General features: G+C 40.0%; 1 protein-coding gene across 1 annotated transcript in view; it reads right to left on the bottom strand.

Moving 5' to 3' along the window:
* The window catches only part of SYNPO2 (synaptopodin 2), a 29,990-nt gene extending 16,100 nt beyond the window's left edge, over positions 1 to 13,890 (bottom strand). The window contains exons 1-4 of the mRNA XM_010191877.1: positions 13,735 to 13,890; positions 10,589 to 10,740; positions 5,541 to 6,334; positions 11 to 2,196 (exon numbers count right to left, since the gene is read on the bottom strand). Coding sequence (XP_010190179.1) covers positions 11 to 2,196; positions 5,541 to 6,334; positions 10,589 to 10,740; positions 13,735 to 13,890 — 3,288 coding nt within the window. The remainder of the gene's footprint in view (positions 1 to 10; positions 2,197 to 5,540; positions 6,335 to 10,588; positions 10,741 to 13,734) is intronic.
* Between the last annotated feature and the right edge of the window lie 5,483 nt (positions 13,891 to 19,373).

The raw sequence follows: 19,373 nt of genomic DNA, 5'->3' as shown, positions 1-19,373 counted from the left end.
GCTTCCACACCTGTGCAGTGACACCAACTTTCTTTGCAGAAAATTTTGGCCTTGGAGCAATAAACGAAGAGGATGTGGTGGTTTCTGGCTTAGAAAATGCAGAGTAGCCTGTAGGTGAATATGATTCATTCACTGGGACAGAGGCATTTGACTGGATCGAAGCTTGTGAACTGTAGGCTGGCACAGAGTACACTGAAGATGCCCGAGCGTTAGTAGGAGAGCCAGCACCAGGTGGTCTGAAAGGCAGAGCTTGCTTTGAAGTGGATAGCTTTGATGTCTGCTTAATAGCTAGGCTTTCCTTAGTACTAGGAGGTTGAAAAGTAAATAAAGATGCATCAAGTTGATAAGGTTGATGTTTCATAATATCCAAAGCATTGAGACCTTTCTTAGGTTTTCTTTTTGTATTTTTGGTAGCAGCAGTGGATTTAGAGGAAGGCTTGTTAGCGGCAGGAGGATAAGATGGGCAGTGGATGGGATTATAAGCAACAGGTGGAGGTGCTCGGACATTAGATGAGTATTTCCAAGAAGCTGGTAAAGATGGAGTCGGAGATGGGGCTCGTGCCATGTTTGCCTGCACAGTCTCTGAATCTACCACATACTTCTCCATTCGAGAGTGCCTTCTGGCAAATAACTGTGCTCCTTTTCCACTCATAGCTGGTGGCATCTCAAAGGGTGGCTTTGTTTCTCCAGCACTCGGTGTGACTGGTGTCTTGGGTGTATGGTTTGGACTTGCTAGGGTTGCCTGAGGCCCTTTGAAAGGACCAGCTAGGTTGAGAGTACTTGGAGGATGGATGGGAGAATGAGGATACTGTGGAGATTTGAGTGGTGCAGGATATGCTGCCTGAGGTGAGGCTGGTGCTGGGAAAGGAGGAGCCTTGTTAGGAGCCACGGCTGTAGGTGACCAAACTGGTGAAACTGGGGTACCAGCAGTAGGAGACACCTTGAGTGAAGGCTTTGGAGCAACAGGAGGAGGGGCCTTTTGTTTAGATGCTTGAGTCTGCATGAAATTGCAAGCTTCTGCTCCCAAACTGAGGTAGTCTTCTTCAGGTCCTGACTCAAAACCAGCTCCAGTACCTTTTTTGCCCTCTGCATTGTGTACAAGGGACAACAGGGCAGGATTAGGACTTACTTTGGGCGCCTCTTTGAAAGTGAACATAGGTTTTGCAGTGCTTCTTCTCTTTGCCTCTTGCAGTATCCCAGTTCTTTTGGCTGGCACCGCAATCCTTTCATCTCTGGATGCTATGTGTTCTGTTGGCTCGGTAAGTGACCACACAGCTGGGGCAGCTCTGCTGGCTACAGGAGCTGTAACAGGTCTGTAAAATGCCTCAGGGGGTGGGCTAATAGAGCAGTAAGGAGGTGGTGCTGGTATATCTGAAAGAGGACTAGTGACATTTCTTGTGGGTGAAAATGGTGCAGCTGCTCGGTTTTGAACCCCAGAAGGAAAGGGTTTAGCTATTTTATTCAAAGACGCTGTTTTTTGAGCTTCAGAAGCCTGAAAAGAGAGGTTTGTGTGCGGTGCTAAGCCAAAGCCATTTTGTTGTACCATTTTGCTATGATTCTGACTCACATCTGTGTGATGTGAGCTTTTGCTCACACAGGTCTGCCGTCTTGACATTTCTTCCTCTTTTGTTTGATAGACTGAAGAGCTTACTTTCTGGAAGTTCTCCAATGTGGAGGCTTCCCGTTGTTCCTCTGTATGCACTGTGTGCGTCTTCATCTCCTCTTGCTCAGCTGTGATCTGATCCATCCTCTGCCGTCTCTTGGCAAACATGATGGCCCCTTTACCGGTGCTCTCTGGAAGCGTCTGCATCTCGTCTCCACTTTTTGTCTTCTTTTCAACCTCAAGTAGACCACTGTCCCAGTCAAATGTCACAATCTTGCTGTTATTGTCAATGTCAGAGAAGAAATCTTCATCTATTTCTGACTCACTTGTTGCAAGCAAACTTACTTCAAAAGTGTTTTCTTTGTCCCCCTCTTCACCTTCACCTTCTTCACCCTCTTCTTCGTCACGTTCCAACTCCCCAGTACCGTAGCTGACTAAAGTATATTTCCTCGCCCTTTGACGACGCTTCTTGAACATCAACACCCCCTTGGAATTGGGATTGGGAGCTGCCGTCAGCAGCAAAGCAATACTTTTACATTTAGATTTGGCTTCTTTGACCTGCTTCTCTGACAGACTCTCACTTCGACGGAGCCCTATGGGAAGAACCAAAGTGCACGTTTAATTGCATGTAGCCCACAAAAATACAAGGAGACTAATAACAAATAATTCTACATTTATCTATACTGAACTTTATCCACTGCCCCCTTCCCCATATTAAAATATTTATTTTCTCTTCCATGGAGAGGTCATTATTCTTAAGCTTCTCCCACAATATCATCTGTGTTGTAAATATATCCAGAATTCCACAGAGTCACACCCATGTAAGTTCAAAGGCTACATCACTTTCTTTAGGACTTTCTTAATTCAACAGGAGCATTATGTGTGTCTTTATTTCTAGCTTTCTCAATTTCTGTTCCTATAAATAATCTCAGCAGGCAGATGATATTTTCTGATTTATTCACTTTCTATGGTCTGGTATTTACCAAGTATTTGACCACAGTTCATAGGCTTACAGCAGACATTCCCAGCCAGCCAGGCCCGTTACTGCTTAACATCTGAGACCAAATGTAACTCAGTGTATTCTGTCTGATGGTGGTAGAAGCTTCTGCCATTTATGTGCTTATTTTACTAATATGCATTTATAAAATGTGTGATAAAAGTCAGTATGCTTCTATGTATTAGCTATTTAAAGGCAAGTATAAATCCACAAAGGCATACACAGAAACTATTAGAATTAACTTTCAGCCCCTTGGAAGATGTGGGAGTTTGGCCATGGTACTCAATGAAAGCAGGTTTCAGCCTTTTAACAAGCATCACTTGCCTGAAACATAATCCAAAATTGTATGGGATATAACAGCTCCATATTTAATATGAAAGTGTGGCAAGAATGAATACACATTTAAGAACTGAATGGAGGAGGGTTGGCTAACTTCTGAAGAGTATTAGCTAGCGTACGTCACTGGCATATTTCTTAAAGCATAAACTATTGGTTTTCATCAAGCCATGTCGAACAGATGCAGTTGTAAAGCTGAGAGGCACTGTACATCAGCATGACTGCTCCCTTGTTACGTGACATGGAGCATGTGCATCATGGGGCAACGCAGGTCAGGTGGTGTCGCTGTTTCTTTCCCTTCCTTATCTTCTGTGACTGCATCTCATGAATGACAGCCTCAGTAGCTTCTCCTTTTAAAAAAGGTAGAATTTAAAGCTGTTCCTGCCTAAATCAATGGTCTCCTTCCACTTAATATCAAAAGGAAAAAGTATGTCTCTAATATATGAAAATAGAACAGTAAATTATTTTACTAGCATAAATAAAGGAAATTCACTTAAAAAAGACATGTGATGTATTTTCTGTCAGTGATCCTTTTATCCATGTCGGTAGATCTCCTATTATGTTTAATCTCCTATTAAAGACAACTGGAAGTTTTGCCACTATGCCATGTGACAACATGACTGGACCAATGGTTCTCACAAGAACCTATAAAAGAGAAAAGAGCAGAGCACCCGAACCAGCAATTTGTAATATTTTGTTTTGAGAGGGCCAAATCACAAAATTCTTGGCTCAGTCCTTTGACAATCCAAATGCTTTCAGTAGTCACTGAAGACATTTTCCAAAAGTATGGGCTTTAGCGTTGGAGTACCTCTGCAAACATAAATGGTTGCCCTTCAGAATGCAAGTTCTGTGCTTTCATATGCGCTACTTGCATCAGCAGTAAATGTTTTTCTAGGAAGGGAATTCAGCAAGTACCCATACAGTTCTGTGGAAAGCAAAAATGGAAAATTTTCATTTTGCTAGCTTATTTTTTCTTAATTCATCTGCATAGTTACTTAATCAATAGTTTCAAAAGATGGCAGAAGACATGTTACCTGCTCAGGTAGATATAATCTGATTACTATTTACAGAAAAAATTTATGCTAAAGACATCAAACACCTATATTAAATGTTCTTCTCTAGACTTAAATTAAGTGTTATATCTTCTATTTTTACAAAAAGCATGCATAGTATTTAGTGCACACAGACCATTCCTCTATGCTTGCAATTTGTTTGTTCTAATGTGTAGATAGGATTTTATGAATAATGAAAAATTAAATAATTATGAAACAGCAAACTTTTTTTAGATTAAGTCAGTGATTCCTAAGGCTAGTGACCTGCCCCTAGATCAGAAGGAATTGACACTGCCATAGTTGAGATGGGAAAAGGACAGAATCTATGCCTTACTTGAAAGAATAATTTATTATGTAGTATGTAGTCCATTCTTTATACTTTTGCCTTATTAGACAGTCACTGCAAGTAATTATCTAGGAAAAACAGGTACAGACCCACAGTTGTTTCTAACTTTGCAGCCAAAATGCAAAGCATGTGCACTTTTCTTTTATGCTTCATTCAATATGCCAAAAATATGTGGATTGCATACAGACACTTAGGCATAAGTAACTGCTTAATCCACTTGCCAATAAGATACAAATGGTTATCATGCTAAAAATATGCTTACAGAGGAATTAACAGCGGGTTAGCAGACTAATTCCAACACTGCATATGAAATAGCTTGTTGCTACAGTATATCACTGCACACATTCAAGCACCTTTGACATACTGCTACTAAATCTCTGGACAGGATTCTTAACATTGTTGGGAAAGAGCAGGCAACCAATAGAAAGGTCCCGGATTAATAAAATAAGAAATAAATAAATAGTGTGTGCCTACACTCAGTTAATTAATATTGAATCCAGCTGCAAGTTTACTTTCATATAAATTTCTTGGACACATTTTGAAGCTGACCTCTGAGTATGGGAGTCAGAAGAAATTGCATGTTCACTTTACAGTCTAGAGAAGACTGACAAAACTGAAAGGATCATGTAACAGTTATACACATGCTAGTGTCTGTCAAAATCGCTGCAGAGTGCAACATCAAGCTTTTCTACTAGCCTTTTTTATTCTTAACTTTTAAGAGCAGTCGCATGGCCTTGATTTTAGAGGTTGCAAATGACAACACAAACTTTCTGCTATAAAAGGAGAAATCCACAGGATTCATTTAGACATGTGCAAGTAATTACCTTTTTTTATAATATTCTACAGATTGCCTCTGAATGCACATTAGAAGACCAGCAGGATTCAGCCCTTTTTGGAGATGTAAGTATTTTTAGTTGGACAAAGTCATGAGTTAATTTCAGAGTGGAAGTCTGCTAAGCAAAGTTATTCAGCACAGTTAAGGCATGGGTATACTCTTGGCTCATCACCAGGATGTATTACCTTGAAAAAATATATAAAGCAAGAACAGAAACATAATTTAAAAGAAAAAGAGAGAGGGAGAGTTAGAAAACTGCAGAAAAAAATTCTGAACATTTTTTTTCAAATGCAGTCTAAATTCTGAAACTATGTTTAAAGTCACAAAAGATACCCTCAGGCAGTGCAAATGATTAGATGGGACATACTTACTTGCGTGCCTCGCTCTGTGCTTGAGAGGTCTGTGATCCCTTTCTGAGTGCTGGTTGTCTTCTCCCTGCTCTATGCCTTCTGATGAGATTGCAAAGGAGGGAAGGGAAGGAGGTGCTTCCGACTGCCCTCCTTCCACTTGAGAATCAACACACCCCCTTTCAGCTAGAGACCTGGGTGCTTCCTTCTCCCTGTCTGAACAGTCTAGGATCACCTCCACCCTGGGAAGAGATGGAGCTGCACCTTGGATCCTCTTGACCTCTTTGCCACTAGAAAACTGGACTACTTTGTTTGACCGCTGGATGTTGCCCTCTTTCACGCTCAGGGGAATTGCCATGGCAGGGCTAGTCCCATCTTGTTGTACACTGGGTGCTCTTCCTGAAGGGGTGCATTTTTCTGCCCCTAAGAGAGTCACAGCAGGAGCATTGATGCCCTTGTGTCCATCATTTGAGAGGGACAACTGCAGCTCAACCATAGTGCCTGGCCTTCTTTCTTCTGTCTTCCCTCTGAAAGCAGCCTCATCTGTCACGAGCACTTTGGAGGTTCCTATCACTTTAGGAGTGATTCTGTGGCTTTGTGTGGTCTCTTGTTTAATTTCAGAAAAGTGTACGTTGCTTTCTCCTGCTCCCTGGTGAGTCTCGCTGTATATCTCTGTGATGCATAAATCTCCATGGGGTATCTCTTTTGTTGCATTAATTTGCAGTGTAGTGCTCTCCCTATAGTCCTCATTTTTTATGTTATCATGCTTTCCATTTTCTCTTTCAGCATTCAAGGTTTCATTTGTTCCACTGGAGGATCTGCACATACATAAACAAGTAATTCAAGAAGTTAAACTGCTGTAAGCACAGCAATTGTAAGTACAGTTACAAAAACAATTTCTGTATAGTATTTTTACCCCTATATTAACTGCGGTACCTGCTAGCAAGTCCATTTAAGTGGAAGAATTTTGCCAGAATGTAGTGGCCTTAAATTAAAGCATCTTTGTATTTTTCAAAATTCTTCAAATTAACATTTGAGGGAAATTACACTATTGCAGTAGAACTATGATCCTACTACCATCCTTCTGCAATGCTGAATTATATCATTCCTGACATCAGTATGCTTTCACAGACACACTTCTGTTATAGTGTCTCCAGACAAATGCTACTGAGACTTCTGGGACAATACTTCTTCATATTTCACATGTGCATGAGAAAATTAACTGTGCATGACACCAGAAGTGTGGTTAATTTTTGGATCTGTGGCTACTACTGCCACTGTTTTAGGCACCATCCTCACACACAGTTCCTGTCCCAGATAGTTTACTCTCTAAGGAATAGATAAGTACTGGATGAATACTTAAAATACACATTCAGAGAATTCCTGTGAGGATCACCATCCTTATATACCAGGAATAATTAAAACATTCTGGTCCTATTCCAATGATCCAGTGAAAAACAGTAGTGAACCCATACAGTGTTTCCCGTTTACTAAAAGAATACATATTTCTAACTGGCGAAGCTTGCTTTTACTTCCTGAAGCCTACTATACAATGCAGTGTAGCTCCCTTTTTTAAACTGTTTATTCCTCTGGCCCAGTTAGGCTGTTTACTGGCGTTAGGACTCCTAGTGGAATCTCTAGCTGCTTCTTTCAGTAACCTGGGACATACTGACTACTAATAATTCAAGAAGAAACCTTTTCTGTACAACAGGACCGCAGCATGTTATTAAGGCTTTCTGTTGACTAGAACATAGCAAAGTACTTTTTCAAGTAAGGGAAGCAGTAGGTACCCTCAGTAAAGTATTAATATCAAGTACTATAGAGATTTCTGAACTCAAATGTGAGTCCCAGGTATTCTGAAACTTTGGAACTCCCTACAAAGAAAAGCTGGGAGAAGCAACAGAAGAAATAAATGTGTCAGTGCTCTGAAGAAGCTTCAACATCACTTGCTTTTTCTAGCCATACAACATACTGTCTGGGTATGCCTCAAATAGCACAAAATGTATAACATCCATTAAACCACATATGGAGCTCCTTAAAGGTCAGACAGATTTTAATTTAGCGAGCTCCTTGTGAGTGCTGCTGGATTCTATCATATTATGCTATTTGGATGATCAATTGTGCTGCTCTTAAGAACAGATAAATTACAGAAATCTGTAAACATTTCCTTGTAAGATAGGAGACTGGGGGCTGGGCCAGCTAAATGCTAGCCTTTATTGGTAGCTGAGCGATTGTGTGTATGTGTGAGAAAGATTTCCACCTTAAAAGGCCCTTGCTACTTATTGATATATTTCTACTTTATATAGACATGTCTATAAATACGTATCCCTGTGTCAAGAGGCAGAATACCAAGTCTGATCATTTTGTCATTTAAGAGTCTATTTTCTCAAATTATTATTTTTGTTTCAGGTCTTTCAAGCTAACTGCAGGAACAACACCCCTGGTGTAATTCCAGGAAGGAAGCAGATCTCATGAAGTCAGCACAGCAGGGTTTGTCTCAGAGTCATGTTTTACTCCCTACATGGTGCATTTCATTTTGGTATGCACTGAGCACACTCCCTGCTTCCCCCTAGAAATTTTCTTTCTAGACTCAGCAGTAGCCCAAGAGTAGCCAACACTGATGTGAAAAGGGCAGGCTAGCGTTTCTGTTTCTGTCCCCACTCTCTGTTTCCTGGGTACATCTGTTCAGCATTTGTCGGGAGGGTCAGTAAGATGCTCCCTCTTATGGCATCTTGGGAGTACCTGCTCTGCAGGGTATCTCTTTCTTCTGATCCTGTAAACTGAAGATTTTGTGGGGACTCTTGGTCAGTAACTGACTGTGGTTTACAGGGGATTGGGAAAACTTTTTATAGACATCAAAGCCCAAGTAGCGTTTTAAAAACTACTTTAAAAGCCTAGTTTTCCTCCCAGTGACCTCAGTAAGAGCAGAATTAGGCCAACAATTAATAAATCCTTCATGCAAATATTTCAGGAACAGCCAGAAGCCTCCCAAGGAGAAATATTCTTCGCTGCCAGCGAAACATGCTTGGATGCAAAGATGACCACTGGAACACCAATTTAATTAGGCATTATTTCCTTATGATTTCCAGTGTTTTCTTGAGATGCCTGCTAACAAGTCTTTACCAAGGAAAGGAAGGATTTCCTTCTGATTGCTCTCAGAGGATGCTAAAAAACTTCCTGAAAAACCCTTCTGGTGGTAGTGCTGAGAGTGTTACTACCCATGAAGGAGGTGGCAGAGGAAGAGAAGTGTTTCAGTTTATTCTCCCCTACCCTGGAAGATACTGACAGTAGGGGCTGGGACTTGGAGGAGATGAGCTGATGAGAATAAATTCAAAGATTCTCACAGGGAATTTTTTAAAAACATTTTAGTCACCTTCAGAGCAAGCCAACTGTTGAGCAACTGCATTTTTCTGAAAATTTCTAACAGAAACAGAGTTTCATTCCACAAAATGCTAAATTATGTGATCTAAGCACTCTATTTTGTTTCTGATTTTCAGGACATGTCTTACCCTTCACCATCCATTCAAGTAGGGGAAATGGAGTGAAAGAAAATGTGCTGTCACTTTCAGCTAGCGTGTAGTGTGGCCTTCAAACCAACTGAAATACCAATTATAGAGCAGCAACAGGCAAGAGTCAAAGCATATGGAGCTATTTCTATGACTGCAATGAAGACAGCTGGTCAGCCACAAATATCATTCTTACAAATGCAGTTCCAGTAGCCATGTTATGAATTAAAAATGTAAGAATGCAGATATCACATGAGAAGCATTAACCAGAAACAAGAGCTATGCACTATGGAGAGGATAAGCTGTAATCCTCAGCTATTGCTGTTCCCCTGATCTCATCACATTGGTCACTCAGCCCAAGACAACATGAGCAGACAGACCATACAAAATGTCTGTTAGAAATAAAATGAGTACTCCTTGAAAGCATCTTGTTTTGAAGGCAGGTTGTAACAGAACTACTAGACACTTCAGGAAAGTTTCTTTGTGCAGGTTGCAGGAACCACAGAACTTCACGTGCTGTTTAGACATCCCTGGTAACCAGAGGCAAGTGTCTTTTTTGCACCACAGACTTTCCAGGGCTGCTGCTCTGCTATCTGTTGTGTTGAATCCTGACCCCTTCTGTCCTGCTTCTACCTGTGTGAGAGCAGACACAGGGAACTGCAGTAGCTCACGGGGAAGCCGTAATTCCTTACAAGGAGTGTGGGAGTCTCAGGTCTTCCTCTTCTTAACCATACTGAAGGCAATTTAGAGTTCATCTTTGTGAATTCACAAAGTCTGGGGAGAATGTGCTTACTATAGGTGGTTCTGTACTCAAGCTTGCATGTATTCTGCTGATGACAATTACAGAATAGTCATTAGAATATACTGATGTGCAGAGAGCAGTAGCTCTCTGGCTTGCAAATTTACATGAAGGGTCTCTGCTCAAAGCATTTTTAAAGAAAACTGAAATTCACTATCACTGTTTTATAAATGGAGAGGCTGAGACCCAGAGAGCTGTGACTTGCCTAACCTCATCTAGTGAAGTGATAACAGCTACAGAAATAGAATTCATGATTGCCAGACTCTCTCCCCCTCCTGACTACTAACACATTTTGCCACCCAAGAAGACCATTTGCCATGTCATCATCAAGGCATATCTGTGTAACACACTTTCTCCATCTATGCAGCCTTTGCTTTTTGTAAGCCTCACTTCCCTATCTGTGGGGAAAAGCAACACTTCACTGCTTCAAAGGGGTGGAAAGAATAATTGTACTCAAGACTCTGCAGTATGCAGATATAGTAGTGGATACCATGTAAGTATTAAGAATACTTAATAAGAAATAAAATTTTTACTTGGAGACTGTACTCTTAATTCTGAGCCTGAACTGTGCTATTTGAATTGTGCACATTAATTCCTTCAGATCAAATACTCTGTCATCCCTCCCTTTTCCATACAGATAAGCAGAGTTACAGACATAAATAAGAAGCTCACAGTATATGTCTGCAAAATTACTGCATTCAAAACCAGCATTTTCCACAGAGTTCACTGAACAGAATTGCACCGAAGCATTCTGAGCATTCCTGTACCTCTTGATAAGCATTTGCAGGACATCAGTCAGGCTTTCCATCAGAACAATAACTTCAGCATAGGTTAAGTCTCCGCAAGGCTTGCCATTGATAGACACCACCTCATCTCCCTCACACAGTCCAGCCTTAGCTGCTTTGCTCTTGCTGCGAACCTACAATGAATCAAAAACAAATTCCATATTGTACAATTAGTATTCATTTGGAAAGAATGACAACCATGTCCTCAATTTACTTTTTCCTGTACAAAAGAATCAGTTTTCTGGATCAGAAACAAATTCCTAGTAACACAAATCAATAACTTGTCCTACTTGAGGTTAATACTATTCTGGTCAGTAATAAAAAATACAAAAACTTCTGCTTTACTGAGATTGTGAGCTAGATGACAAACAGGCTGGCTTTTTTTTTTTTTTAAAGTGAGAGGTAGAAGTTTGGTACAACAATCAATTGATCAGACTTTAGCAGAAATGCAAAAAATCTCATTAATTTCTCCCAGAATGAAAGACTGCTAGAGCTGAAATCTACAACAAGATTTTAAAAGAAGAATGTCTGACTTCAGGCTCCTCTGGGCAGAATGTCAGTATCTACATGTTGTTAGAGCCATAGGTACACAGACTTCTGATATACTGGACACTTTTCCTTAGATGCCCAACTGTATGTTTAGTAGCCAAACTATAAACATCTGAATCACTGGAGATCCTAAATCCATGTTTAGTCATCTGAGTAAGTACTCTGATTTATTGAAGTTAACACTTGTTATGGTTTATTGCACTCTGTTAAGTATTCATTCAAGAATCTTATGCAGCTTGGTTTTTGCTGTTTCACTCCTCTTTCTACGGGCAGCATGTTATAACTTCTCAGAGTCTTTATATAACAAAACCTAGACAGTTCTAATACCACTCAAGGTATGCCATAGAGTTGACTGCTATTTTTAAAGTACATATTTGGCAAACAGTATGTTATATTAACCAGGATGCTTGCAGGAGTCTATTTTAGAATGACACATACACATAAAAGGGCTGTCCTTGGGTTCTTTGCTCTAAACCTTCTACCTGTTGGTGTGAGTACTTTGGCCTTACACGACTTGCAGTTGATGGGCAAACACATTATGCTTGTCAATCCTCTTAGCATTTGCTTGAAATTTTTTGAAATTGTATAGTTCTACCATACTCACTGCAGCAGAGTCAGTCCCCACTGACTTGAGAAAAGTTACTTCTGATATACACCAGATTTGAGGGTGCAGTTGTCCCACGAATTCATGGAATTATCCCCAAGATACTATTAGGACACTGGGCTGGTACCCAAGATGCATTTCTGGAGGCAATTTTGATAAGTTTCTTGGAGTCAAGAAGATACGTGGAATAAGGAGTGAGACTGCCTGGTTTTCTGTGGTAGGGCCATATATCTTTGTTGTTTCAATTTATACATACCCATATGTCATATTGTGATTTTTTGAGCAGTGAACAAACAGAAGCCTAGTGCATATAGAAGCCAGTTTCTACCTTGCAGAATTAACATTTGCAAATATGGAGTGGTATGCTGCTCTGTTTATCTCCCCTTAGGCAAGAGTATAAACATCCTTGTACTTCGGGAAGAAATGACAGTTCAGACAATGTTTAGAATGTTTTGCTTTATATATGAGCTAGGTTGAGTTTTTGTTGGTTTTTTTTAATAGTAGGGTATGCTATTAAAATTTCATAAGACGTCTTTGATCTGAATGTAAATATTTCATGTGGATGCTAGGAAGAATTTAGAGTGATCAGAACGTGTAAACAACATTTATAGCAACGTGTGAATTCTGAAATAGCATGATGTGATACTTAGATTGTGGGAAGAAAACTTGTTCCTGTTTCTTTATTAAGTGTCAGAGAATTTGGAGTCAGTTCTGTCATAGATTACCACTGCAGCTGCCACAGGAGATAAACTGTTACCCATTCCATAACTTCAGTGGGTTAGTTATATCAAAAAGCAGAAGTATGAATATGCCATGTTAATAGGGCTACATGAATTGCTAGACAGCTCAAACAGTTTCATAATTTTTTAAAGAGATTCCTTGCTAGCATTCAAAGAAAATAGAAAAGAGCATTGAACTTCCTTTTAAAGCTGTTGAAAGACATCTCAGTTCATTGTGAATTGTTGAAAGATCACAATTGTGAGATATTTGGACCTTCATAAAAAAATCTGCCCGTTCTTTAATTGGTCATGCAGGACAGAGATTAATGTAAGTCACTATACCTCACTTTATGGTAGCATTTCAGTTCATATGCACACTAGAGGAAATTTCCTGACAGTATTATATTTCCAGGTTTTCCACATAGATCAAACCTTTAACATGATTTTGCCATTGCAGGATCACACTGCACATGCTGTATTGTGTTAATGGTTCTTCTGACTATATGTCAACCTTTTACCCATGCTCACCCAGAGGCATCTGTGCCTCTCAAATTTGAACAATGTCTATATAAAATCACCTCAGAATTTTTTTTTTCTGTTGGTGCAATAAATGGGAGGAGAGAGCACTGACAAAAAGTGAGCAGGTCCACATTGTATAGTAAATTATAGCAGGTTGTTGCTAGGGTAGAAATATACCATCATCATTTGTGTTATTTTAGCCTCAGAATTTCATCATGTAACTCAACGATATGTAGATTGCCTTGCCAGGCAAGCTGTAATTGTTTCTGGTTTAGTTTGTTTGTCTTTGTCTTGTAGGGCCCCTTCAGGTACTGCAAGGCTGCTATAAGGTCTCTCCACAGCCTTCTCTTCTCCAGGCTGAATACCCCCAACACTTTCAGCCGGTCCTCGTAGGGGTCGTGCTCCAGCCCTCTGATCATCTTTGTGGCCCTCCTCTGGACCTGCTCCAACAGCTCCATGTCCTTCTTATGTTGGTAGCTCCAGAGCTGTGATGCAGTACTCCAAATGGGGTCTCACAAATGTGGAGTAAAGGGGAGAATCACCTCCCTCAACCTGTTGGCCACACTTCTTTTGATGCAGCTCAGGATATGGTTGGCTTTCTGGGCTGTTGGTGCACCTTGCTGGCTCATGTCGAGCTTCTCATCAACCAACAGCCCCAAGTCCTTTTCTCAATCCATTCTCCACCCAGCCTGTATTTGTGCTTGGGATTGCCCCAACTCACATGCAGGACCTTGCACTTGGCCTTGTTGAACTTCAAGCAGTCCACATAGGCCCCTCTCAAGCCTGTCAAGGTCCCTCTGAATGGCATCCCTTCCCTTCAGCATGATGACGACATCACAGATCTTGGTGTCATCAGCAAACTTGCTGAGGGTGCACTCGATCCCACTATCCATGTCACCGACAAGTATGTTAAACAGCGCTGGTCCCAGTACCAAACCCTGAGAAACACTATGTGTCACTGGTCTCCACTTGGACATCGAGCTGCTGGCCGCAACTCTTTGAGTCCAACCATCCAGCCAATTCTTTATCTCCCTATTGGTCCATCTGTCAAGTCCATGCCTCTTCTGTTTAGAGACCAGGATGTCATGTGGGACAGTGTCAAGTGCTTTGCACAGGTCCAGGTAGATGACACATGTTGCTAATCATATATCATCAGTTCTCCTATCTGCTTTGGGCTGGAGGTTTTTTTGGGAAGAAGAAGTGGTTTTTTTCCCATTACATTTGTGAAGGGGATCTCACTACTAGAAAAACATGTTTGTAAAAATTTTCTTAAGTTTTTCAGTGCTTGCAGTACCAGTATAATCAGCGATGCTGATTCTGTACTGTTAGAGCTGAACTTGTCAAGACACCAGCTGCTCCAGGGGTGTGTTGAAAGTGCTTTTAGCCCATTTTCCCCTGGTATTGCTTTTCTGCTCCTGATCAGTCAGGACTCTTGCTTTTTATCACTCAAGTTATATATCATGCATTTGTTAGAAGGCTTTGGTTTTCTTCAAACCACAAAATTTCTAATGAAATGGCAATGAAATGTTTACCCTGAATTCCAAAAGTTTTAAGGAAATCACTGTACAAGTTATATTGGCATTGCAGCAATACTCACCTCGGTCAGTGCTGTGCATCTTCTGCCCATAAAGAATTTTAGATTTCTGAATTTTTAACAGTATTAAAGTGTTGTATCAAAATAGTTGTACATAAATCTGACATTAGACTTCAGGTTATTCTGAGCTATTTGTTATAATATTCTCTAATTTCAGGTGTTTAGATTGCTGTTGCTAGATTGTATGAAGAACAGTGCTGGATTACTTGGATGATTTACCTGAAATATGTGATTTCTTTTTGTTCCCAGATTACTCCTGTATCCAGAATTTCCCACTAGCAGGAGTGTCCCTTGCTGTTTAAAATGTCAAGTGCTAAGCAATTCCTCATATCCACAGAGATGTTAATCTTAGGGTAAACTTCCTTTGTGAAGAACTTCGCCTGGATGCTCGCTGTTATCTGAGTATCATGGAGGAGTCAAACCCCACTGTGAGCAGCGCAGCGCAACCCACACAGGCAGCAGCACCACTGCTCCCTGGGACAGAAAGCCATGGGGGCTGGAGGAGGGCTCCTCACCCTCTCACCTGGCATCTGTTCACAGCTGCTGCTGCAAGGAGGGACTGTAGGCTGTCCACAGGCTCTTCAGGAGAGTCTGTAAAGACTTGGGCTGGAAACTGTGAGTGAGAAAGGTCTGGGTGCTGTGATACACTGGTGAGAGACCACATCCCAAATGCACTGGTATGTGGGGAGAAAAGTGTGGGATAGTAACTTACTGTGGTAGTAGCTGTGGGATGCTGCTGGCGCTGGAATATTCATGGGTAGCTGCAGCACATGGCAATTTCAGTCAGTTTCTTAACCAGTGAAAGGTGAATAAACTGAGGAATACACGGTGGCTGTGCTTATGCTTCTGTGGGTCAAAGGAAGGGTTTTGTAGGAAAAGCTAATGCTGTGTGCCCAGCCTCTGTGCTGTGTATGTTGTAGTGTTTTTACTTTTAGACTAGCTCTAGCCTCATTCTGTCACCTGGAGACTCCTTGCCAGGTAGCATGTATGAGATCTGCTCCTTTGATTTAATCTGAAAACATTAGTTTGTACAACCCAAAACTGTTCCATGCTATGAAACAACATATGATAAATCAGGGTGATAGGGACACTTGCTTCAAAAAACGGAGTCCTGATGCAGCTAAAAAGCTAAAGTAGATGCACCTGTTACTTGTTGTGACTGCAAGTGGATACACAGACAGCAACTGGGGCTCAGCTTACCAGCTGATGATCTTGGTTGTGTATTTGAGCTCTATAATAAATAAATCAGATAGCTGAGGTATGTTGAACCTGATAACAAGGTCAATGGGTTGTAGCTTAAGGCAAGACAAATGGAATCGAGGACACTCTGCACTCCTAATCCTTCAGTTATGCAGCTAAGAAATTATTGGGCTATTTCTTAGTCTTGGCTTTACCAGTGAATTTTGGAAAGGATGACATTTATCTTAATCTTACTCTGATGTACTGCTAGGAGTACACACCTGTATCTGGGTTCTGCATCTAAGTGGTGTGCTTCAGATACAGCCTGACTGAGCAATCAGGCTCAACGATTGCTGAGCCTGACTAAGCAACTGATCTGAGAAAATGAGCAATCTGTAAGATTATAAGACTTATGTCATTTTAAAGTGTACATGTAATTGCACAACGATATTCTCAATTCAAAGCAAGCTTTCCAGACTGTGAGTTATGCTCACAACTATTTATGGAACCTTTTCTCATTTTGCCAGCAGCTTTTAGACAACAGAACAGAAAATACTGCCACTGTAGTGAGAATATACTTCCCAGTTATTTAAGGTCCTTTGCTTATATACACAAAGTAATTTCTTTCCTTGAGGAAAAGCCTATTCAGTTGGATATCCTATCTCATTCCTGAAGCCCTCAAGGCTTGAAGCCAGTTTCAGTGAACCTTATTTGCAGAGGTAAGTTCTCAGTGAAGCTATTGTTTAAAGTGTTAGTCTGGAGTCTTTGATGGCCAGCCTTGTGTTTTGTTATGATGAAACATGTTGCTCAAAATAGCATGGTTTACCTGGCAAATGGGATTTCCCTAGATCACTTGTCTGTTTTCATTGTTGTTTACTACATTAATTATGTCAGCTGCAAACTTTATCAGCAGTGACTTTGTGTTTTCTTTTAGACTGATGATTAAATATCAGTAACAAAGAGTGAAGGATGCTTAACAGCGATATGTTCTTTGACTGCTGTTGTGCCTCTGCTGAATAAGTATTTCCAATTTAAAGTTACTTTCTCAGACCCAACAACTAGCCAGCTTTTAAAGCAGTATTTTTTACTACAGTAGCAAACTGTGCCCTTAGATGTCTTGCCATCATCAATAATGCAGAACTGTGTTTAAGAAATATCTATTAAATAGTCCTTTTAAATTAAAATAATAATTAAACTTTATTTTGGGATTACAACCCTTATTCTATACAATCACCTCAGTCTCACCATTACCTAACAGAGTTTTGTTCACGTGTGCTAGGTCTTCTACATTTTTCCCCACAGAAGTGGTGACCTGTTTTCTGTTTAGAAGAAAATAATCGGTCTAGGTCTTTCCAATATACAGAAATTGTGTAATAATTTTTTATTCCATAAGCAAGTTCCACCTAACTGCCAGTTAACATGACTTACTGCATGTAACACTAAGATTTTCAGTATCTTTCTTCAGGAATTGTCTGGCAGGTAGCTGAATAACCATTAGCAGATTTTAGTATGAGGAGGTTTCTAAAGCCTTTTTATATTATTTCCCCGGCTTATGGCATGTGATCCTTACACTAGTTTGAGATGGGAATATGCAACTAGGTGGTAAGCCCAGTTAAAACTTCTCACTTGTTTCACACTTGTAAGCACAAGAATCACGTCTGTCTATTTGTGTTTCTGGATACAGAAGTACATTCTGAATGAAATGGCTGTTTATATGGGGGTTTTTAGTTTTCCAGAAATAGTGATTCTCTTATTGTTGGAAAAAAATACAGGTCTGAGCATAGGACAGGATATCTGGTTTCTTAGATGCAACTATTCTATTGTATTGTCAGAGAGATAAAAAGGGGAATATACCAGAAATAATAGGTATCAGTATGCAGAAAAGGGGAGTGGGGCTACGAGTGTGAAGACACTGTCTCTCCTTTCTTTGTTGATACAAGTATTAAAGCAACAAGAGTTTGAGGCACTCTTTTTTATAAGTAATGTTCTCCATAAAACAAACTACTTAAAATTCTAACATTTTACATCCTGAATACAGATCTGATGTTTCTGAATCTAAATCTTTTTGGATACAGTCAGATATCTTAACTTTAAGAGAAGGTAAAATTAGGTTTAAAATCTGAGTTAAAGGGACTATGTACTAGAAACAACAAGGAAGCCAACTGACTTGAATATGACATCTTCTTGGCCATCAAAGAGGTGGTGATTCAAAGTGATTCAAAAGACAGGGGCAGTGGTGAAATAATTCAAAATCTAAGAAATTAAACAAAGCTGTATTCTGCTTGCTGACAAAGTGGCAAATAGTACTACATATGAAGTGCACAAAGTATGTGTGAAACTCAGCTTTGCCACTTAACTAAATGCAATGAGGTATTGCAACAATTAAAGGTCTTCCTGCTAGTTGCTGCAATAAATTTAGTTTGCTAACATGTTTCTTTTAATCTGTTTAAGTTCAGCATAAATAACTTAATGTAAACAATATTTAGTTTAATTTTATCAGGCATTAGATCATGCTTTTCAGAAGTTACATTTCTTGTTAATTTATTAGCTAGGTGCTAGTTATGAAGTTCAGGATCAGGGATCAAAGATCAGTGTTTCCTGTAGACAGTATTAAAAGAAAAAAAAGAATTCTAATAGAATTAACAATGTACAATGCTTTATTATGAGCAGGAAGCAGAAGCACTGAGTGGCACAATTATTAATGTGTTAGTGTTTCTAGTTGTACAAAATTAGGGAATTACAAATGAAGTTACAAATGAATTCAGGTAGATTATAAACTGTGGCTCTAGGGCCTTGTTTTACAATGTTTATGCATGCAGGAATCCTTTAGACAAAGAAGTACCCTTCAGTGAGTAAGCTTTTTGAGTTTCAGATATTAACGTCCATACAGTATGTTAAGCCTACCTTATAATGGGTTTGGTTTTTTTAGATCTCTGTAGATCCTTTAAATAGCTCACAGACTTCAGGCTGGTAAACACTGATCTTGCTAAATCACCATCCTGAGTCTTATCTCACAACTCAGCTCTAACCAGCATTTGCCAGTGCTCCTCAGTCCAGAGTACCAGCCCTTCTACCGACAATGTTCTGAACCTTCCCAGGCAGGTGACGGGACGCGTGTGAGGTACTCCATAGTCACGTAATCAATAGAGGCGATGCAGTGACCAACTCACATCCTTTCTTTTTGTTTTTATAAACGTAGATTTACAATGAGAACATTCAAATGTATTTCCATTTTAGCACTTCCCCATCCTCAAGCTTTGTCATCACAAGTTATAGTATCATGGGCTATATAAACTCCAGTCTTAAGAAAAAGGGGACCTGTTTCTCCTTTGCATGAACTTCATATAGATATTAGTACCCATCCAAAAATTCAAATATAGTCCGTGACACAAGCTTTTTGCAACCTTTCCAATCCATAAGGATCCAGTCTTAGCCTTCCATATCTTAACTTGCCACCATTTAAAATTCTATTTATAGTTTTAAATACCTCTGTTCTGTCCGGTCTATCTGAAAACAAACCGTCAGTTTCCAGCTTTAAAACAACACCTATGGAAACAAAGATATGGCCTATCAATCAATCAGCCTGTAGATCCTTGTGAAGCT

This window comes from Mesitornis unicolor, unplaced genomic scaffold (genome assembly GCF_000695765.1).
Source record: "Mesitornis unicolor isolate BGI_N332 unplaced genomic scaffold, ASM69576v1 scaffold15029, whole genome shotgun sequence".
Classification (NCBI taxonomy): Eukaryota; Metazoa; Chordata; class Aves; order Mesitornithiformes; family Mesitornithidae; genus Mesitornis; species Mesitornis unicolor.
Note: the sequence above shows the minus strand (reverse complement) of the source record. Positions and strands in the feature narration are given on the sequence as shown.